The following is an 18,997-nucleotide window of genomic DNA, read 5'->3' as shown; positions in this document are numbered from 1 at the left end:
TGCATCAAGCTGCTGCGACGAGGAAAAGGAGAGCTCATAGAGTTAAACCAGTTGAAAGAGATCGGGTGGTGTTTCTCGTCTGTAAGGAGGGGATCTTTCACTGAGCTGTAGAGCTCATGAGGTACAGCCAAAAATAGAAAGTATGAGTATGAGAGAGGATTTATAGCTGTGTATCAAAGAACATAATGAAACGTCTGATAAATGATCAAAACTGCAAAAACCGAGCATACTCCTTTAACGAGTCTCAGATATCACCAAGGTCTTTGCACAAACACATTTTTTAATGAAGCAAAATGTTTGAGTGCAGTTGGGGCCACCCGGTAACGATTTTACCTGGTTTAGTAAAATTGTTCCTTCAATAAAAAAGTAGCCTGTTTCTGAATGAAAACCCATCACCTGAAACTGGCAGGAGCCATTTTATAAACTGAGGAATGTTGTGATCTAAACAAACTACCAATGTTGCAGTGAATTTCCTTACTATGCCGGTAAAGACAGGATATAGAAAAGCAGGGCACTGGCGAGGGCTTTAGACCCAAAACATAATGTGATGACCAGGGCTGTCATTGCAATACTTTGATTTTCTGCTATATATGTATTGCACTATGAAAAAATCTCTTCCGGAGTAACTGTTTGTCTCTGTGCCCGCGCAAAGCAAAATCTTAAAACTCTGTAGTTAGAGGGCCTAAAGACTAACCTTAGAGCTAAAGTTACTAGCCAAATGGTAGTCAGTAGGAGCCACCACCGACATGTTAGAAAAAGGATGATGTGGATTACGGCGAAGACGTTCTGCGTGTGTTAACGTAGGAGGGATGTGTTGATATGAGTGAAGCAGATTTGGGAAGATCCCACCGGGGCGCAGACGTTTCTGTGGGTGGGCCTGAGTGCAGAACAGTGAGGATATTTCGACATCCTGTAAGCTTATCGGATTATTGGCTAACAAGGTTGAAAGCACACGGTAAAGAAAACTGTTCCAAAGAAAGCCTCCATCTGCCAACTCAATGCATGAGTTGTTTTATCCGATTTCTCTGCCGCCTGAACCAATTATTCAGCCTCCCCTACAGAGATCAGTAAGACAACACTAGATTCTGCTCTGTTTAAATGGGCGTGATGCTGTAGCTGTGAAAGGCCAATATTGATGGAGTAGATTTGATATATCCAGATGGATTTCATCACGGCAGAGCTGAGGTATCCGAACACACGCACACAGTCGGGACCGCATCCTCGGTACCTGGGGGAAAGTTTTCAAAGTTTTCCCCACAACTAAAGCCTGCTAGTCTGAGATATTAACCTGACTTTACAGCCCATAATGCAGAAGAAAAAAAATGCTTTTGTCTTGTCTTAGTTTTGGCATTGTTTGTTAACTCTGACCTTCCCTTTGTGTTGATTTCTCCGTCGGCAGCCTCATTACTGCTCCGGAAAATTGTATTTTTACAAATTTCACAAGCTGTTTTCCGTTGCATTATTCACATGCCACTTAACGCTCATCACAGCCTGTTCCGCAAGCAGACATTGTGACAAGATATTCATTTCATGCATATCTTGGTAATTAAAACATCCTCCACGCAACTGCTCTCAGTGTGCACTGGAGGAAGACCGTCTTTTTAGGCTTCATGAGGAATGTTATCAGACAGAGTCCCTGCAGCTCCAGTGAGATAAATCTAGAGAAGTGTGGGCATGAAGATGACACATCGGTGGAAAAGCTTTTATGTAAATTTTCACCTTTCCTTTCACAGCCATGTGTTAATGAGCTGTCAGCAGCAGGAAAGCCTCTAATCTGAAAGAGAAAATAGAAGTGATGGACAGTAAATCACTGACACATGATATCATGAAAAGAAGACATTGTGGTTTGAATGTGAAAAAGTAGGACTGTGGAGTACAAAGGTTCTGCCTGCTCCACATATTAATCTCCTCCCCTTCATGTTGGATTCTCATATATTCATTCACTTTTTCCTCCCGCCTCAGTTTAAAACACAAACTGTTCGCACCGTCTTCTTTTTCACACGATCTGAGAGACTTCTGCTTAGATTTTATGTGGCAGCTGGTGACAGGGGAAAATGGGAATGAGATGGGATAACAAGCAGCAAAGGTCACAGGCTTGATTGTATTCCTCTCTGTCGAAGGCAGCGCACGGAGGAGGCTGGGGAATGCTCCTCTCGTCTGCACGGGTGTCATTTGCACAGATGTTTACTTTCATACTAGTCTGATCGTGAACATATTTTTTATTTCCATTTCAAGCCCATCTCCTGACAGTAAGTTCGGTCTCCTAAATATTTAGGATTTTTTAAAATTTGGGCGTCGTTTTCTCTCCGATTGAATGTTTACCTTAACTCTCTTACCTTCTCTGCTGTCAGTCGGCAGTCGTAGTCCTTTGGTGAGCATTTGTGGCCCCAGTGGTTGCGCTGTATCCCACAATGTTGGCACTAGTAGCCGTCCCCAGTAGTCTATTTTTCACCTCCGAGAGTGAAATTAGCGAGAGTGATGTCAGAAAATGCTGATTTAGCATGACAACGGTTTCGAAATCCACTGTGACGATTCTTCTGGTCTCCCTTTTTCAGTGACAATCACAGACTATCACTACCTGGTGGTTTGGAGACTTATTACCTCTCACACAGATGGCCATCGGTTTGTGGAGTTGTTGACCAAAACTTGTTAAACTAATTGAGAACACTTGAAATTGTGGGTATGTTTTGCAGAAAGCACCTCCATTTAATTTGCTAATTCTTTCCCTCAGATTCTGCCTTGACTCGTGTTCGATCTTCTGGTCAAAATTTGAAGCCTTTTAAGATTTGGTTCGCTGAGTTTGTTGGAGCTGTGAGTCCCTTGCATGCCAGAGGGTATTTCTGTAGTTGCCAGGGGCACAAGGAAAGATTATTGAGGTTTTGAATAACTAGAAATTGTGATTCACTTAAAAAAATGTGTCTCCACAAACGCAAATCCCACCTTCTCCCTCACACAACTCAGTCGCCAGATAAATGTTGGCAATGTACGTTTTCTGCAATGTTTCCATTTCTTTGTGTTGCAACTTTATGTTTCTTTAGGTTCAGTTTTCAATTCCATGTTGTGACAATGCTGTACCAATGGCCAGGCACAAAAACCACTTGGTTAGGGTCAGGAAAAGTTCATGTTTTGAGTGACCTGCTTCTGTCGTGACAAACACCGCTGCAAATTCTCCTGTCTGGTCGAAAATCCTTGTTTTGATGCCACAAACGCAGCTGGGAAGTGTCCCAACGTCAAATTAAAAGCATAAAGTGGTTTCACGCTTACAAATGTTGCATCGAACACTGCTCTCTCACTTGGCAGCCATCTTGCCCAGCTAAACAGCACATGCTTCGGCTGGGAGTGCATCAAGGTTGGATCAAAAGTGAGCAGATAAATGTTAAATCGCCTGTTTTAATGAATATATTTGATTTGAAGATAATGGCTTGTGTCGGTGGCAAAGATGATAAAGTGGGAACCACTATATTAGATGATAATTTTGCCTTTTTAACACATCAAATGACGTAATTTCCTCAAATGCACTGGCCCTGAACTCAGATTAACAGTCTTTACAAAGCTGCAGTCAGTGTGTAGCTCTTTGTTTTCACATATATTTCTATTTCAGGCGATATGGACCTCATTGTTAGTATCCTGCCTCCTTAAGCCCACTGAGGCACCAGAGCGCCCACGCTGCTTCATTGTTATTTACTAAATCTGTCTGAAGCATTGTCTCCCTCTCTCTCTCTTGCTCTGTCCCTTCCCATCCTTGATCCTCCCTCTTCTTCCTCCTCTTCGTCTTCTCTGAGGCTTCCTCTGGACCTCCGCTACACTCATAGGTTACCTTAAGCCGAGCCTGAGCGATGCTGGGCCGAGCCAGGGGGGGAGGGCGGCGCTCAGTGCTTCCCTCCCTGCCAGAGATTCCCCATGCTTTGCTAATGGCATATCAGCAGCTGTCAGTGGGCCCTGCACTGCGTCAGCCACTTTAATTGGCCTGCATGGCTGTGGTCTGCAAAGCGCTCAGCAGAATTGAGTCAACACACACCCCCAACCCTCCTCCAGCCTTTTTCTATATCATTAGTGTAATGCTCCCGTTTCCCCCGAGCCACTGAGATATGGGGAGATTCCAACAGTCGGGAGAGGAGGGGAGGTTGGGGGCGGTGGGGGATGAGTCACACACCAGCGCCCACCTTTTTTTTCCCCACTTTGCGGCGGAAGAGAGGGTCGCAGGGTTGTTTTCTTTTGTCTCTTGAAAAAGCTTCTGGGATTTTAAAGAAAGAACCAGAAAAATGTAATTGATTTCTTTCTGTAAACTAAACTAAGCTGATAGCTACATGCTCCTGCAATCAGTGAGTTCACACAGAAGTCTATAGTATAAACAGGTTCGGGGAATGATAATATGTCTTTCACATGTACAGTACATTTCTTTGCAGTTTCAGTCAAACGATGGTACACGTTCATGCAACTAAAACCTAATCTCTGTGAAACAAACTGGCTTTGGAACACAGCATATTGTTTTATTATTTGAGAGATTTTACATTTATTTTGTTGTTTATTTAGACCTTCACTAAGTCCGTCCGTTCAATATGAATTGGAGTAAAAATGATCAGTTGTAAGAGTTCTGATGAGAAAAATGACAGTGCTCATTTCTTCAACACTTAAAGGTGTTTACCTCTTCTTGTCTTACGAATAATGATTGTTATCTCTAAAGAGAAGTAGCGTAGCGTTGGAGGTAGTGTGATGTCACCATGCAACGACAAAATCTGTAAGGCTGTGTTCCCAAATCAGATCTGAAAGACGGATTGTGCGTGCTATTATTTGCAAGTGATCAGATCGGATTTTTGAGTCCAGACGTCACCAACATATCTGCATGGGCTGATAGACAGTTTATTCCAGCGTGACTGTCCGTAGACTGTGTTCTCTGTGGTGTCTTCCACACTGCTAGGTAGCGGCCTGGCTAATGCACAACGACATGACCGCTGCGATTGCCACGAGTCTAAATCCGATTTTTAAATTTCAAACCACCTTTAGGATCTGATTTGCAGAAATCGCATTTCATGTGGGTTTCCTTGGTGTCCAGACTTCTTAAAATCAATCAGGATATGTCAAAAATCGCTTTAGACCCACAGTCAAGTTTGGCTTTTATAGAGAACCTCCACTGTTTTTAAACATCAAAGTCTCTAAGTACTACTGCATAAGTGAAAAAGTTGTATAAAGCCTTTTGTGGCTGTTAAGTCTATTACATTGCTTCAAGTGATGTCACTTGAGTCAGCATCGATTGAGGCTGAAGACTACAAGCTTGAAAAATAAAAAAACTCTGAGGGCATGGACTTCAAAAGAAGCGAGCTAACCAGACCTTTGAAGCCAGTTTCTCATCTTGTTTGAAGTTAGCCGCTTGAGACTACATCGAGCACTACAGCAAAACCCCTACACCTGATAATCCAACCAAACTGTCAGCAATCGAGTTGCATTGTAGGTAATCTAGGCACCAGGTTTTTACAAAGAAGAATGTGTGAAATAGAAAAGATCATATATCTGGTTCTGCTGCATCGATTTTGCCTTTTTTTAAAAAAAAAACATTCATTGTAAGCCAGACAAACAATGGATCAATGAAACTGTGGTCACAATCTCAAACCAACTAAAACTGTTGGCTCTCTGCTATTGGTCGCTCCTTCAGTGAGGGGCCCAGGGCAAAAATGTAAGGAGCCCTGACATCCCTTGTTATGCATGCATGTTATTGTGCATGTACTCCATCCTGTTCATGTATCTGAAGCAGCAGTGGATGTCAGGAGTCATTAGGTAGCCAGGGTACATTTATCTGTGGCCCAAAGCTGGTTAGTTCAGCCATGTTTACTCTGATTCACGATGAAGGCAAAAGACTGTGGACGGTGAGATTTTTTTTATCTTGCTACTGGAACTAAGCTTGAAAAGGTTATTAAAGCTGAATATTCGATATTTTTTTGATGAATAATAAGTGTGGCGTGCCAGACTTTATTCTGTTTGGACTCTGACATAAAAAGCCACTTGAACAGATTATTGTTTTAATGTTTGCTTGTTTTTTTCCAGGCTGGCTGCAGCACCATGTCCTCGCCGCAAAGTGGGGATATATCAGGCTACCATCTGAGTGGTGAGTCGACAAAGCTGGTCACAGACTGTTCTCGCATTTCCCTTTACAAATTCCCTCTGCATGGGTATCCTTGTGTAGCGATTGAGCTTTGATTTTATCCACTATTGTGAATATATGTGCATCAGTCTATGAGGTGCTTTGTGGAGTTTTATTCAGGGTTGTGCATCGTCACCTCTCAGGTCTATCTGACAGCTTTCGACAGCTGTATTCACAAGCTTTACATCACCTCCGGCCTCGTCTCCTGCTGAAGGCAGTCAATGTTACAAAACTTTTTAACTTACCCTATAATTGGCTTATCTCTCGTGTTAAAAAGTGGAGATAAAGCTGTCAAAGTCCTCCCACAGAAGCAATTCATCTTGAGAAAGCCGGCTCGGCACAGGCTCCTAATCCCTCTCTCAGATGCAACATGAGACGCTCTGACGTTTAATTCAGACTGTCATTTCAATTTGTTTGTCACTTTTTGCCACATTTTGTCTCCAAAGTGTTATCTGATTTACATAAAACTTTATGCGTCCCGAAAGTCCAACAAAGCCATGTCAGTGCTCAGTGCTGAATGACAAGGCCTGAAACAGTGGCTGACTGAGCTCAGTGATTGTGAGCTTGTTAAGACTCGTGCTGGTCGTAAAATAAAAAATCTTCTCTGAACTTTCTGTCCTGGGTTTATCCCAAACTGTGCACTCAAACTCATCAAACCTCATCAAATATAAAATACAGTTATGAGTGCAAACCTTATGCAAAAATATATATTTTCCCTATTACCTGTAGTGCTATTCATCCATCTCTGCTTTGGTGTGACTTGACAAGTTTTGGAGATATGAGTCTTCATCTGGATATTAAAAACTCGACAGTAATGTATCTTTTCAGAAATAATGACCTGGTTACTGAAGATAATCCACAGACTTTGTTGTGAGCAGTTTCTTATAGGAACTATTTTGTTTCTACTGAACTGAGAGGACGCCATTAATGTCCCATGCTTATACCCCACACTGTCATGACCACGAGTCTCCTGTCCGTGATTTCTGGAAAGAGACATTGCTGTTGATTTTTCCAAATGCATTGTTTTTCTCCAATAGCACACATACTGTATGTCTCGCAGACGTCTGCATGAGTTACGTTGGAAAGACCTAGCATGTGGGGCGTTGGCTAATCGGGAAGACATCAGCATTTCAACCTCTTGCCAACGTCTTCCCAATTAGCCAACTCTCCCCATACTATGACTTCCCTATTATCTTGTAACTTCTATCTGGGTTGAGCGCCACAAGCTGAGTGCCATCTAGTCCCATTATATTCAAGAGAAGGCAGACATCTCTACGGCCAATACCTTCAAAACTTAGCAACTCACACCAAAACAATCTAGATGGATAAATAGCACAACAGGTAAGAGGAAAAATAAGCCTGAATTTGGGGTGAACTGTCCTTTTAAGCACTTGTCTTGTGTGTCTGTTTCAGTGGTGCGTAACCCACCCGGGTGGGAGGTGGGGATCTACCTGGTGGGCTTCTTCGTGCTGCTGGGAGTGGCAGGGCTCAACATCTGGAAGTTGTGGAAATCTGGAACCTTCCCCGCGCCGTCCCCGTTCCCCAACTTTGACTATCGATACCTGCAAGAAAAATATGGAACGTCCTTCTCAGAAGTCAGACAGAAGGTACATTTACATTCACGCTGCTCGGAGGAGTAAAATATCAGTGTTAAATGTCTGTAAAACTTTCCCATCAGACCAATCAAGCTTCGGTTGGAGTAAGTGATGAGCAATCATGTGGCTGAGGGTGGAGAGGTTTTCATTCCTCCTGAAGGCTGCAGATTTCATAGAAAAGTTTCCTGTGGCTGAAGGTTTTTTGTAAATTTATTTTGTAAGCTTTTCGGTTCAATCTTCAGAGTCTTGGGCCTTGATGGCAAATGATAATATAACAACCAAATTCTTGTCATGTTTGCAAACAGTTCACTTTGAATCAGATTTCTCAAATGTTCTTGATCCTTTACTCTTCTCTGAAGCGTGTGGCTGCCAACAACCACCGGCGGACCTCCACCACCTCCAGTCGCAAACCCAGCCTGGCCCTGGGCGACACCCCGGACGGTTTCAGGGAGCTGGGCCACCTGGAGCTGATGAGCAGGGAGCTGGACCCAACCGGCATGGCCCAGCTTAACCGATCCATCTCCACCGACTCGCTCAGCTCCATCTCCTCCATTGCCAACAACTTCGGGCACGACTTCACGGTGGGCCAGCTGGAGGTGACGCTCGAGTTTGAACCTTCCAGGCATTTAGGCCAGGGGACGGGAATGCTCCACATCACTCTGCACCAGGGCAAAGATCTGCTGGAGAAGGAGGAGGGAGACTTCCCCGGCTGCTTCATCAGAGTCTCACTGGGGCCAGAGGAGCTCAATGTGGGAATCACAAGGGTAAGGAAGCTGTAGTTTTCTTGTCTTTTTCTGCTTATATGAGCATGTTTAGCTTTTAGAATGATCGAAAGGAAAAAACAGTAGTGATAGTGATAAGATGTGGGTGAGCTACCACATCTCATCGTCTGATCACGGAATAAGATGTGGTTTTTCTTCAGTCAAGACTTTAGCCTGTATTGCGATACTAAACTCACGACTGTGCAGAAAATCAGCGAGAAAGGCGCTTTCTTAAAGGCGACTATGTGTTCAGCTCCTAGAAATTTTGTAGCTGTATTTTACTGTTTCATCATGTTCGCTTTTCAGTCCTGTTACTGCTGGTGAAAACCCAATCTTTCCTGATTTTGCTTTTTCACCATAAAAGCCTTTATCTACACCACAGGGGACTGGTATTGTGAAGAATTTCTAGGAAATAAAACATGTTTACACCCAAATAAGCAGAGTTTTGTTCTTTGATAATACCGTGGTGAGGAAGATCATTTACAGTCGCAGCCGAGATGCCGGGTCAAGCTGAGCCAGCACGTGTGTATGAATAAGGCCCATTGATTGCCTCAGTAAACCGTTTCCTATTGAGTTTATGTCTCAATTCCTCGTTTCAAGTCCCCTTCAAAACAGCACGATGTTCATTTTATAAATTATGGTCCCATTTAGAGTAAAATAGGTGATAAAGAAGGGTATGATTTAGGACATGGCTACCTTGTGATTGACAAGCCGCTTCCACGATGTGTCTTTCGGTTCTCAGTCAGATCCAATCATGATAGAGGCGCAGCAATGCATATCCTGCAGCTCCACCCGTTCAAATAGGTCATTTCTGGATCTAAAACACAAAATGCCAAACTTGAGGCTTCAAAACAGTAGTACCCAACCCAATAGGTTACGTCACAGCGGGTTTATGCTTAGCTGCACCTGTTGGACAGAGTTGTGTCTGTCTGAGTTCTGAAGTAATTTTTCTGGTTTGAGTTAACGTTTAGTTAGGAAGAGTTTAAGGCAGTGCTTCCCAAATTGTGGGCCGAGGCACCAACAAGGGAGTTAAATTACATGTTATTCTTTATTTATCTAACCTATTTTTATCTGTGTTGTGTTGAAGTCAGTTTCCTATTTATATGTGCGCCATCTACCAACCACTACCAACCAAGCACCACTGGGTGGCAGACCAGGAAACACATTTCTTAGGGGGGCAACATTATTTGACTCGGGAACAGACTTCAACACACCATCGGAATGTATCTTAGATCAATGTGCTTTGTGTTGAAAGATATGCAGGTTTATAAATTGTTATGTGTATGTGGATGGATTATTAATTTGCACTGCATTGCCTCAGGCCTATGTTCATAAAGAATTGTTCTGTGTATAAATAGAAAAATTGGGGGTAAAACTTCATCTTATACTTGTGCGTTGATTAAAAGTTTGGGCAGGCCCCAGAAGATTTGCAAATTACAAATAGGGCCACGTCATTGTTAAGTTTGCCAGTGAGCTGACTTCATCAATTGATCACTTTAATGTACCCTGTAGAGTTTTTGATGAATAGTAGCACTTTTGAGTGGGTTCCCAATTTTCTTCTCTCAAGCATGCGCACAACTCTACAGGTGGTGGTAACAGGATGTGCCAGGAAAAACGACAGTGGGGAAGAAAGTTGTGATTCAAAACATCAGATTTCACAATGTTCAGCCATGCCGCTATCGAGGCCACAACAGCCATGACAAGGCCAGATCGACGTCACACCAACAGTCCAAAACATAAAGGTTTTTGATAGATAATCAGCAGATCCTCACTTCAGCACTATAGTGCGTAGAAACATGGCTATTATGTTTATGTAAAGTTAATGCACACTTTTCAGTGTTTCAAACATATGATCATTATAGATGAACCAGTTCCTCGTTAGCTCCCATTATCATACAAAAAGCAGACAGCAGACGTTCAGCATAATTGCCAGTAGGCTGCTAATAGAGCAGAGAATCCGGACTGAGGGGAAATAAATGAAAGGAACAGTTTCTCAGATGGTTAATTAGCAGTTAAGACGTGACGACTGAACTCGGGCAGAGGACTGAAGATAAAAGTCGCTCCTGACGTTGTGGGAGAGCAGTGAGGCTGTAGTGTGTGAAGCCTTCTCGCTCTGGGGCAGCTTTGGCTCACTTGAACTGTGTTGAAGATTTCAGCCCTGGCTGAATTTTAGACAGACAGTGATTCGTCCCGCGGGATGAGAGGCTTGATCCTGGAGCCCGACAAGCCAATCCTTTCCTATCTGTCGGAAGAGCCCATTTCATTTGCTTGAGCGGCGATCCCCCTGGGAGCTGGACGTAGTCTGGAGGGTTGATTTCACATCCTTACGCTTCATCAGGAGTAGATGTGACTGATTTTCAGATCACTCAGGTTGAAATGTAGCCTGTTTACCTGCAATTTAGGTTATAATGATGATGACATGTGCCATCGGGCTTTTTTTAATGATGAGCTATGTAACAGTTCTTACAATGAGAATTGATTTTCTGTTCACTGAGTTTAAAATGTTGGTCACAATGCTGCAAGTCACAATATTAGGAAGGTGAGTGGAGATAAGATAAAAGGCTCGGATGATACGTCAGTGTTAAATGTGAAACAGAATAAACCACCAGACTATCATCGTACTATCCTGTTAATATCTCTGCAAATCAGTGAGCAAGACAATGTGATGAAGATCACAGATTTTTCAGGTTTTTAATCTTATAGATTTCTATTTTTTATAAAAACTGATATTTCTGTGAGGTTCATTTTTCCATAAACGCTTTATCTTTCTCTGTCATGATTTATATCAGGATATAAAATCTGATATATTGTGATAAGATTTATGTTTGTATGGAAGCCTACTTCGATTAAAAGAAAAAGGGAAAAACAGGGAAGAAAGTCACAGTAACTGACTTGTTATTTCTCAGTGATGGAGGACGTCAGCTCCTCTCCTTAAGTACTATGAATACCACACTGTGTAAACTAAAGTAGAAATCCTGCATTTAAAACCTTACTTAAGTAAAAGTTATCAGTGCACAGGACATTTCTGGAGCTTCACAGCAAAACAGTGATGCAGCATTCTCCTAAACAACTGAAGTAGCTGGGGACTAAACAAAAAACAACCAACACATAAAGTGGCTCTATAGGGGCTGTGAGTAGGGGCTTCCAGAAACTTGGATTACACTGGATGAGATCAGCGTAATCCAAGTTTTTCTGGAAGCCCCTACAATCCAAATGCATAGTCGAACTTGTGTACCTACTTCATATACTGTAAGGTGCGCGCTAACGTTTTTAGCTTAACAGCTCCAGTGAAGAAAAAGGGTGTAAATAACATCTCTTCAAATCAATGTGGGATCTCTGGACCTTCCAGGGACTTAGATTATTTTTTTTCACTTGGTTTGTTGTGATTTAAAACAAGTCCCCATCTACTTCAGTTGTTTAGGAACGATGCTGCAACGCTGTTTTGCTGTGAGGCTCCAGAAATGTTTTGTGGACTGGCTGGGGGTTGAATTTTCATTATTGGGTGAATTTTCCTTTAAATTGCTCTCTAAAAATCTAAATTATTTCAATTATGTAACTTATAATGACTTGAAAAACTGAGATAGTAAGTCAAAATGTTCTCTTATTGTCTCATGATTTTGACTTACCATCAGTATTTTATTTTCATCCTTAATGTCTCTTCTTTTCCGGGCAGACATGTGTCTTGATTGTTACTTTCTCTCGGAATTCTCCACTTAACACAATTTCATAAAAAAGCTTGAATCTAATGTGGACTGACCGCTCTGTCAGGAAAGGAACAGGACTACATTCCTCCATCTGCTCCACCTGCCACTCGCCTTCTGCTCTTAGCGAGACGTTGCCAGAAAAATTGACTAATCCCTGCCTGGCTGTGAGTCATCAGCATCGCGCCTCGTGTGACTGTGGTTCTGTACAGTTTGTGCTGGCTGGCGGGGACGACACGCAGACCCACAGGGACTCCCCTCACTTGAGCACGTTGTTATTTAATGTATTAATGTGCTCTGGCTGGGTGCGATAATAATGGAAGCAGCCACTGATGCAGCAGCTTTATCGGCTCCCTCTTTAATGTCGAGGAGTGGCGAGGAGCAAAGGAAATGCTGACATCAGCTCCACTCGCCCTCATGGTCAAGACAGCTTCTCTCTCCCTCTCTCTTTCTGTTTTGTGGTTTCTCTCGCTCGTTTTCATCTCCTGCATTTCTGTCGTTGTTGTTTCACCTGTCCATCACTCCCCCTGTCATCTATTTTTCCCCTCATCTCCCCATTTTTTGCTGTCACTGCTTCTTGCTCTTGTTTGGACTGTAATAATGCTTGTGCCTCTCTCTTTCTGTAGCTCACACACACACATGCCTCCTTCTGAGCTTTTATTGCCTCATTTTAACCACACACAACTCTACTGTTACCCCTGAAGCGATAAGCTGAACCGTGCAGACAGGCGGCCTCATGTTGTGGATGGAGTGCAGGTCTGTGTTGGGCTGGCAGAAAGATACTGTCTGCTTTGGATGCTTTATATCTGTACGTAGATATTACACAGCAGCAGCAGCAGCATCGGGGCCTTTTCTGGATTCTGTAGGTGTTGGATGTATGGCTATGATGCTATTCAGCGGCTTGATTTGAAACACAATCCAAGGTCAGGCTTGCAAGCTGATTTGTAGACCCTGTGCTCGGAATTCACAATTCTTTTATTGTGAATTCAACGTACAGTGAGTTATTGATTCATCAAAAACAACTCCTGCTGACCTCGCACAACAGATGCTTTTGTTTTACTCGGCTCGACTGTGTGTGTATGAAAGCCACACTGTTATTCCAGAGATATTGAGCAGGAACCTTCCTCATTGCATTTCACACCTCAAGATCAAACAGTGGTGTGAAGACCAGGGCTATTATTAAATCCACTCTCCTTTCCATGTTTACTAGTTGCCTGGTAACTTCTGCCCGCCTTGTACAACGTCATTTCAGCGCATGCTTTAGCATCAGATCTCCTGAAATCAGCACTAGCTGCAAGGCAAATGCTGGGAAATCTCTGGTTGTGGCAGCTGAGTATCTCACTACGATCTGAAGTAGGCGTGGTGTGCTCTGCTAGCCGGGCCAAACTATCTTCAAACTGTCCCAGAAGCGTTTTGGCTGCCAATAAAAACATTTCTTTTAAAAAACTCATCAGGATAAATGATGGACTTGTACCTTTCTGCAAACCAAACATTTCTTTTCCACTTGACATTTCTTCACATTTTAATTTTACATCGTTATGGTCTAGTTAGGTTTAAGCACAAAAATCACTTGTTAAGGGTTAGAAAAAGATCTTTAGAGTTATGGCAGCTCTTCTGCATTTTAAAAGGTTTTTTTTACTGTAAACACTTCTTCAACATTTTTCTGAAATTGCATTAACATAATTAGATTTTATGATTTTCCTGCCAATAGACCTTCAAGTAGATAGTAATTAGTTTTGTTTCTTTTTAAACCTACGTTGCTGCTTTATCTGAGGTCTTTATGTGACACTTTGGGCTTTTAGAAAAGTAAGGTAGACAGAGAAAACTGTGATCCATTAAGTCTGTGGGGACCTGAGGTTTTTTCGCAGTTTACTCAGTCATCATCTGATTCAGAGAAAGTGTTTAGTCATTTTGTGCTTGACAGCCTGAGTGCTAAAGTCGAGTGAGTCAGGACAAACAGATGTTACAGCCCACACTACATCTTTTCTTGTAAAGTCAGATTCTTGTCTTTAATTGATTTGATTATTGCAACAACAACGCCTTTTGTGCAGATGTTCTTATTGCCAATATGTTTATATTTGTCAAAAGGTGCAATCAACATACTTAAAGGCATAATCTGTAACATTTCCACATTAGAATGTCTAAAAGCAACTAGACCTACGCAAGTCGACGAACAAAACTATAAGTAACATGGATAAAACTTGAATACGTGACCTCTTCCATCAACATGTCTGAGTTGTGTCAGATGGTGGTTGTGTAAGAATGAAGACAACAACTCCCATGATCCCACACTGCTTCATGGTGTCACCAAACTCTGTCTCTTTTTATAGTTTTGACTAAGAGGCAGAAATTACATACTGTGCATTCAAACTCAAGTGATCATCCTGTGTGTTGACTCTCAAATTGACCCGAAGTTAAATTAACTGGTAGGTAAATGTTATAGGTAAAAAAGAAAAATTTTAAATTCTTTCCTTTCCTTTTCAACTACTTCCTACCTCTCACAGGTCCAGACAAATGCATTCACCGTGATTTTTGATGAACGCTACTCCATCCCCGTGGACTTGTCCACACTGGAGGAGTACAGCCTGCGTTTCGCCGCTTTTGGTATCGATGCCGATGAAAGAAACATCAGCGCCGGGGTAGCAGACCTCAAGCTGTCAGACCTGGACCTGACCATCAGACCATTCAACGCCTGGCTCTACCTTCAAGATGTTAATAAGGTGGGTTATAATACAGTGATGTGTCATAGGCTATAATTTGATATGATATGATGAAATACAGGATTTTAGGCACATCTCCAGTGTGACATACAGTGTGCCTCCCACAGTAAACTAAAGTATCTTAATACTCTATAATGTGTAAGAAAGCACGGTGGTGTTTGAGAACCTCTGCTGGACATTCAGCAGAACTACATGTCATGTTCGATCAATATGAATCAAAGTGGATTACTTATAGATTCACAGATTATCTGATCCGATACGTTATTAGTAATGCAGTCAGATGAAAAAAAATACCTAATGAATCAATGCATATACATGTATGGTATATCAGGCATCTAATGTTGGTGGATACTGAAAGTCCTTCATTCAAAATCTTACTTAAAAAAGTCCCAAACTATCATTAGCAAAATATACTAGAAGTAGCAAAAGTATCACTAATGGATGCCAGCCACCTAAATATGCCTATTTTTTTCATCAACATCCAGGCATTATACCCTGACAAATTGAAAAAAAAAGTGTAAAAATATCTCATAATGTTAACTAAAAGTGAGCAAAATCTGGATCTGGATCCGTCCCTTAATCCAGATCCGAACCAAGGGTTAATGAGATCTATTCTTGGCTGTGACCCATCCTCCATCCATGTTTTGTTGAAATCTGTTCAGTAGTTTTTGTGTAATCCTGCTGACAAACCAACCAACTACCAAACTACAGCACTGATCATTAAAACAGGACAACAAAATGACTCTTGTAGTCTGTTTCACATCCTCTGTGTCAGGAACAGTATGTGACGGTGTGGAGCCAGGAGTGTGCCAATGGACTAATTACAGGCTTTTATGATGTTTGATCGTGATCAATTGATACATTTAGCAATTTGGAAAAGCTATTATATGTAATTAATTACATTTGCATTTAAATTATGCACAATAAAACACAAAAGTAATGAAAAGCTGATTTAATTAGTCTAATCCTTTTTCCTTATTAGGGTCTTTGAATGATGAACTACCAATTTATTGTCAAAATGGAATCACTAAAGTTTTAAAAGAAGTCTTAGATTGAACTGATTTAACATGATATTGCATTTACTAATATGCCTGCCTAATATATTCTGTCTCACAATTCATCTGTTTCCTGCTTTTAAGGTGCAATATGTAAGAATTTTAAACTTAAATTACCAACATAATGTGAAGCAATAAGAAGGGATATTTGCTTTAATATCTTAATAGTGTTAAGTGCTTCCTGTCAAAGCATCGCCCAGACTGGCTGTAATATTTAACGTCTGTCCTGCTGTGGTGTGACTCCGCAGGCTGTGGATGCCGTTGGGGAGATTCTGTTGTCTCTCAGCTATTTGCCGACAGCAGAGCGCCTCACAGTGGTCGTGGCCAAGTGCAAGAACCTGGTGTGGACCAACGGCAAGACCACTGCAGGTCAGAGATGTGTGTTGCATTGCTGTTTATGTTTTATTCGTGTGGGAACGGGAGCTGCATGAGAGTGTCTGTTTTTCTAATGGCCAATATGTGCACATTTTTTAATATCACTCATTTCCCTTGATAGAACACAATACCAACTGACTCAGTAATAACAGACTCTTAATGTCAACTCCCAGAAGACACATTTACTCTCATCCAGAAAGGCAGATGGAGCTTAAATGTCTTGTTCATCACAGATATGTAACATTGGAATAATTAAGGTCACCTACTAAAACATCGTCATTATCATCCACAGAACTAATTATGTGTACAGGACTGTGCTTCCAAGTAATTGTTTTTTAATGACGATTTTAGTGCATGCCCTTCTAATGTGTGCGGGGGTGTCTGTGTTTCTGCATGTGTAGTTTGGGTTTTAGAAGCCTAAAACGCGGTCGTAATCATAGTAATTCCTTATCGTTATCAGATCCGTTTGTCAAAGTCTATCTCCTGCAAGACGGCAGGAAGATCAGCAAGAAGAAGACTTCCACCAAAAGGGACGACACGAACCCCATCTTCAATGAAGCCATGATCTTCTCCGTGCCGTCCCTCGTCCTGCAGGTGACACTCAACACTGTGACCCCAACATGCCTCGAATGAGGAAACAATGAGATGAAATCTTATGAATCCACTAGGGGAATTTAGGTCAAGGGAAAGATAAGGAAGATAAAATTTGATAACAAAAACAGAATAATAAACCAGCATTACATGTAGTAACTTTAACAACAGTACATACATTATTAAAGCAACAAAAAGAAGAGTTGTGTTCATACAGCTGATAATTATAACAAAATCTTAAAAAGACCTCATGGAATTAACAGAAAGTTTTATGATAATTAGGATACTTACAACGTGTTAACCATGAATGTATTTTAAAATATTCAAACCTTTCTCCTTCCTGTTTCTCCGGTCTTGTTTTATCGTTTTATTGACAAATATTGTGCTTTTTTGTGCTTATGTGTAAACTAGTTTCTCAAAAATGGAAGAGAAATAATGGCTCTCAAGAGAGGTCCTAGATAAATACAGATAAAATAATTAAACAAAAATGCAATATAGCACAAGATTTGCATGGATACAGAAGAGTCTACATCCACATCAGTGGTGCTTTGAGCTAAATGCTAATGTCAGCATGCAAACATACTAACGATGATAATGCTAACAAGATGTTGTTAACCAAGCATGTTTACCATGTTCTTTCTGACAGTGTTCACCATCTTAGTTTAGCATATTAACGTGCTAACATTTGCTAATTAGAACTAAAGAAAAAGTAAGCTATGGCTGATGGGAATGTCACTGCATTTGCAGGTATTGATTTGTAAACCAAAGTCCTGGAAAAGGTCAAATTTGCCTGAAAACCACAAATGTAGACCACAAAGTGACTCTACGAAGTCAGGGGATCACCAAAGTCTCTAGCATTAATCCTCTGGGGCCCATGGAAGCCTGTAAAAAATGTCAGTATCGATGAAATATTTAAGTCTTCAGGACCAAACAGCTTACAGGCCGACATTTTTTTATCCCTAGATCCACATACAGTACAAACATAACTATGACAACATCATTGAAATCTGCCTGTGGTATAAACTGTACTTTTTAAATGCATGGATCAGTCCAAAAATCGTTTTAAAGCACAAAAAAGTTATTTCTCTACACCATTTACGAAATGAGCCAAACAGTGATAAAATTAAATGTGAGTAAAAAAGTGACGAGGTTCAAATGCCAAAAACAATAAAACATAGAAGATGTTGTTATTACAAATATTCATTTAACTGATTTGGAGGAACCGTGCTGTAAAAGAAGATGCTGAGTCATGCTCACACAGCAGGTTGTGTAACCACATTATGCTGTTTGCAGGAACTGTCCCTGAGGGTGACAGTGGCAGAGACCACAGACGACGGCCGGGGCGAGAACCTAGGTCACGTGATCATCGGCCCAGAGGCCAGCGGGATGGGGATCACCCACTGGAACCAGATGTTGGCCACTCTGAGGAAGCCCGTGTCCATGTGGCACCCTCTGCGCAGGATCTAGCTCTCTTTGCTCTCGTACATACCCAACCTGTTTTAAGTAAAACACTCGCTTCTTCACGTTCCTTTCACCTCTCCTCTTATTTGGTGCCAATATGTTACACTGTTTCAGTAAGATAAGAGTGTTTAGCCCACAAGAGGATAGTGTGTGTGTGTGTGTGTGTGGTATGTGTCGCTCTGCTGGTGAGTAACAAATTGGAGTAAACACCTTATCTTCATGTAAGGGGAAGGAACCTGAAAAGCCAGTGTTTGACCATGAACGGGGTGTATCATTGATCCATGGATCAATTATGTCTTTAGTATTCGGCTTCATTCTGGCTCGGTTGCATTATGGAGGAGGGTGGCATTTAGGAGGAAGCAATGCATATTATGGTGGCCCTGATAGCTCAGTAGTGTAAATTACACTGGAAACAGACAACCCATAGCATTTCCAAGTAAGACTATCGTTGGCACCGCTGTTGCAAAGACAACTGGAATGCTCTTTTTTTTTCAGAGTAGCAGCTACCATCAACAGAGGGGAAAACATGAGTTTAATTATTAATTTAGTCTGTAATGAAGACATGAAAGCAGATAGGAATGGTGCCAGACTGCCAGCCTGAA

General features: G+C 41.7%; 1 protein-coding gene across 1 annotated transcript; it reads left to right on the top strand.

Annotated features, from left to right (window-relative positions):
• The first annotated feature begins 6,054 nt into the window (after positions 1-6,054).
• Positions 6,055-18,401, top strand: syt12 (synaptotagmin XII). The gene is made up of 7 exons (XM_073471282.1): positions 6,055-6,100; positions 7,550-7,743; positions 8,091-8,495; positions 14,698-14,913; positions 16,217-16,337; positions 16,804-16,937; positions 18,228-18,401. The coding sequence occupies exons 1-7, from the start codon at positions 6,055-6,057 to the stop codon at positions 18,399-18,401; spliced, it is 1,290 nt and encodes a 429-aa protein (XP_073327383.1).
• Positions 18,402-18,997: the final 596 nt, after the last annotated feature.

This window comes from Pagrus major, chromosome 8, assembly GCF_040436345.1.
Source record: "Pagrus major chromosome 8, Pma_NU_1.0".
NCBI classification, from domain to species: domain Eukaryota; kingdom Metazoa; phylum Chordata; class Actinopteri; order Spariformes; family Sparidae; genus Pagrus; species Pagrus major.
Note: the sequence above shows the minus strand (reverse complement) of the source record. Positions and strands in the feature narration are given on the sequence as shown.

Excerpts from the sequence above, each read along its gene's own strand:
- syt12 (XM_073471282.1), top strand. The coding sequence starts at position 6,055 with ATGTCCTCGCCGCAAAGTGGGGATATATCAGGCTACCATCTGAGTG. Across the intron at positions 6,101-7,549 it reads ATCAGGCTACCATCTGAGTG|TGGTGCGTAACCCACCCGGG; the intron begins GTGAGTCGACAA and ends TGTCTGTTTCAG. Across the intron at positions 16,938-18,227 it reads TGCCGTCCCTCGTCCTGCAG|GAACTGTCCCTGAGGGTGAC; the intron begins GTGACACTCAAC and ends TGCTGTTTGCAG.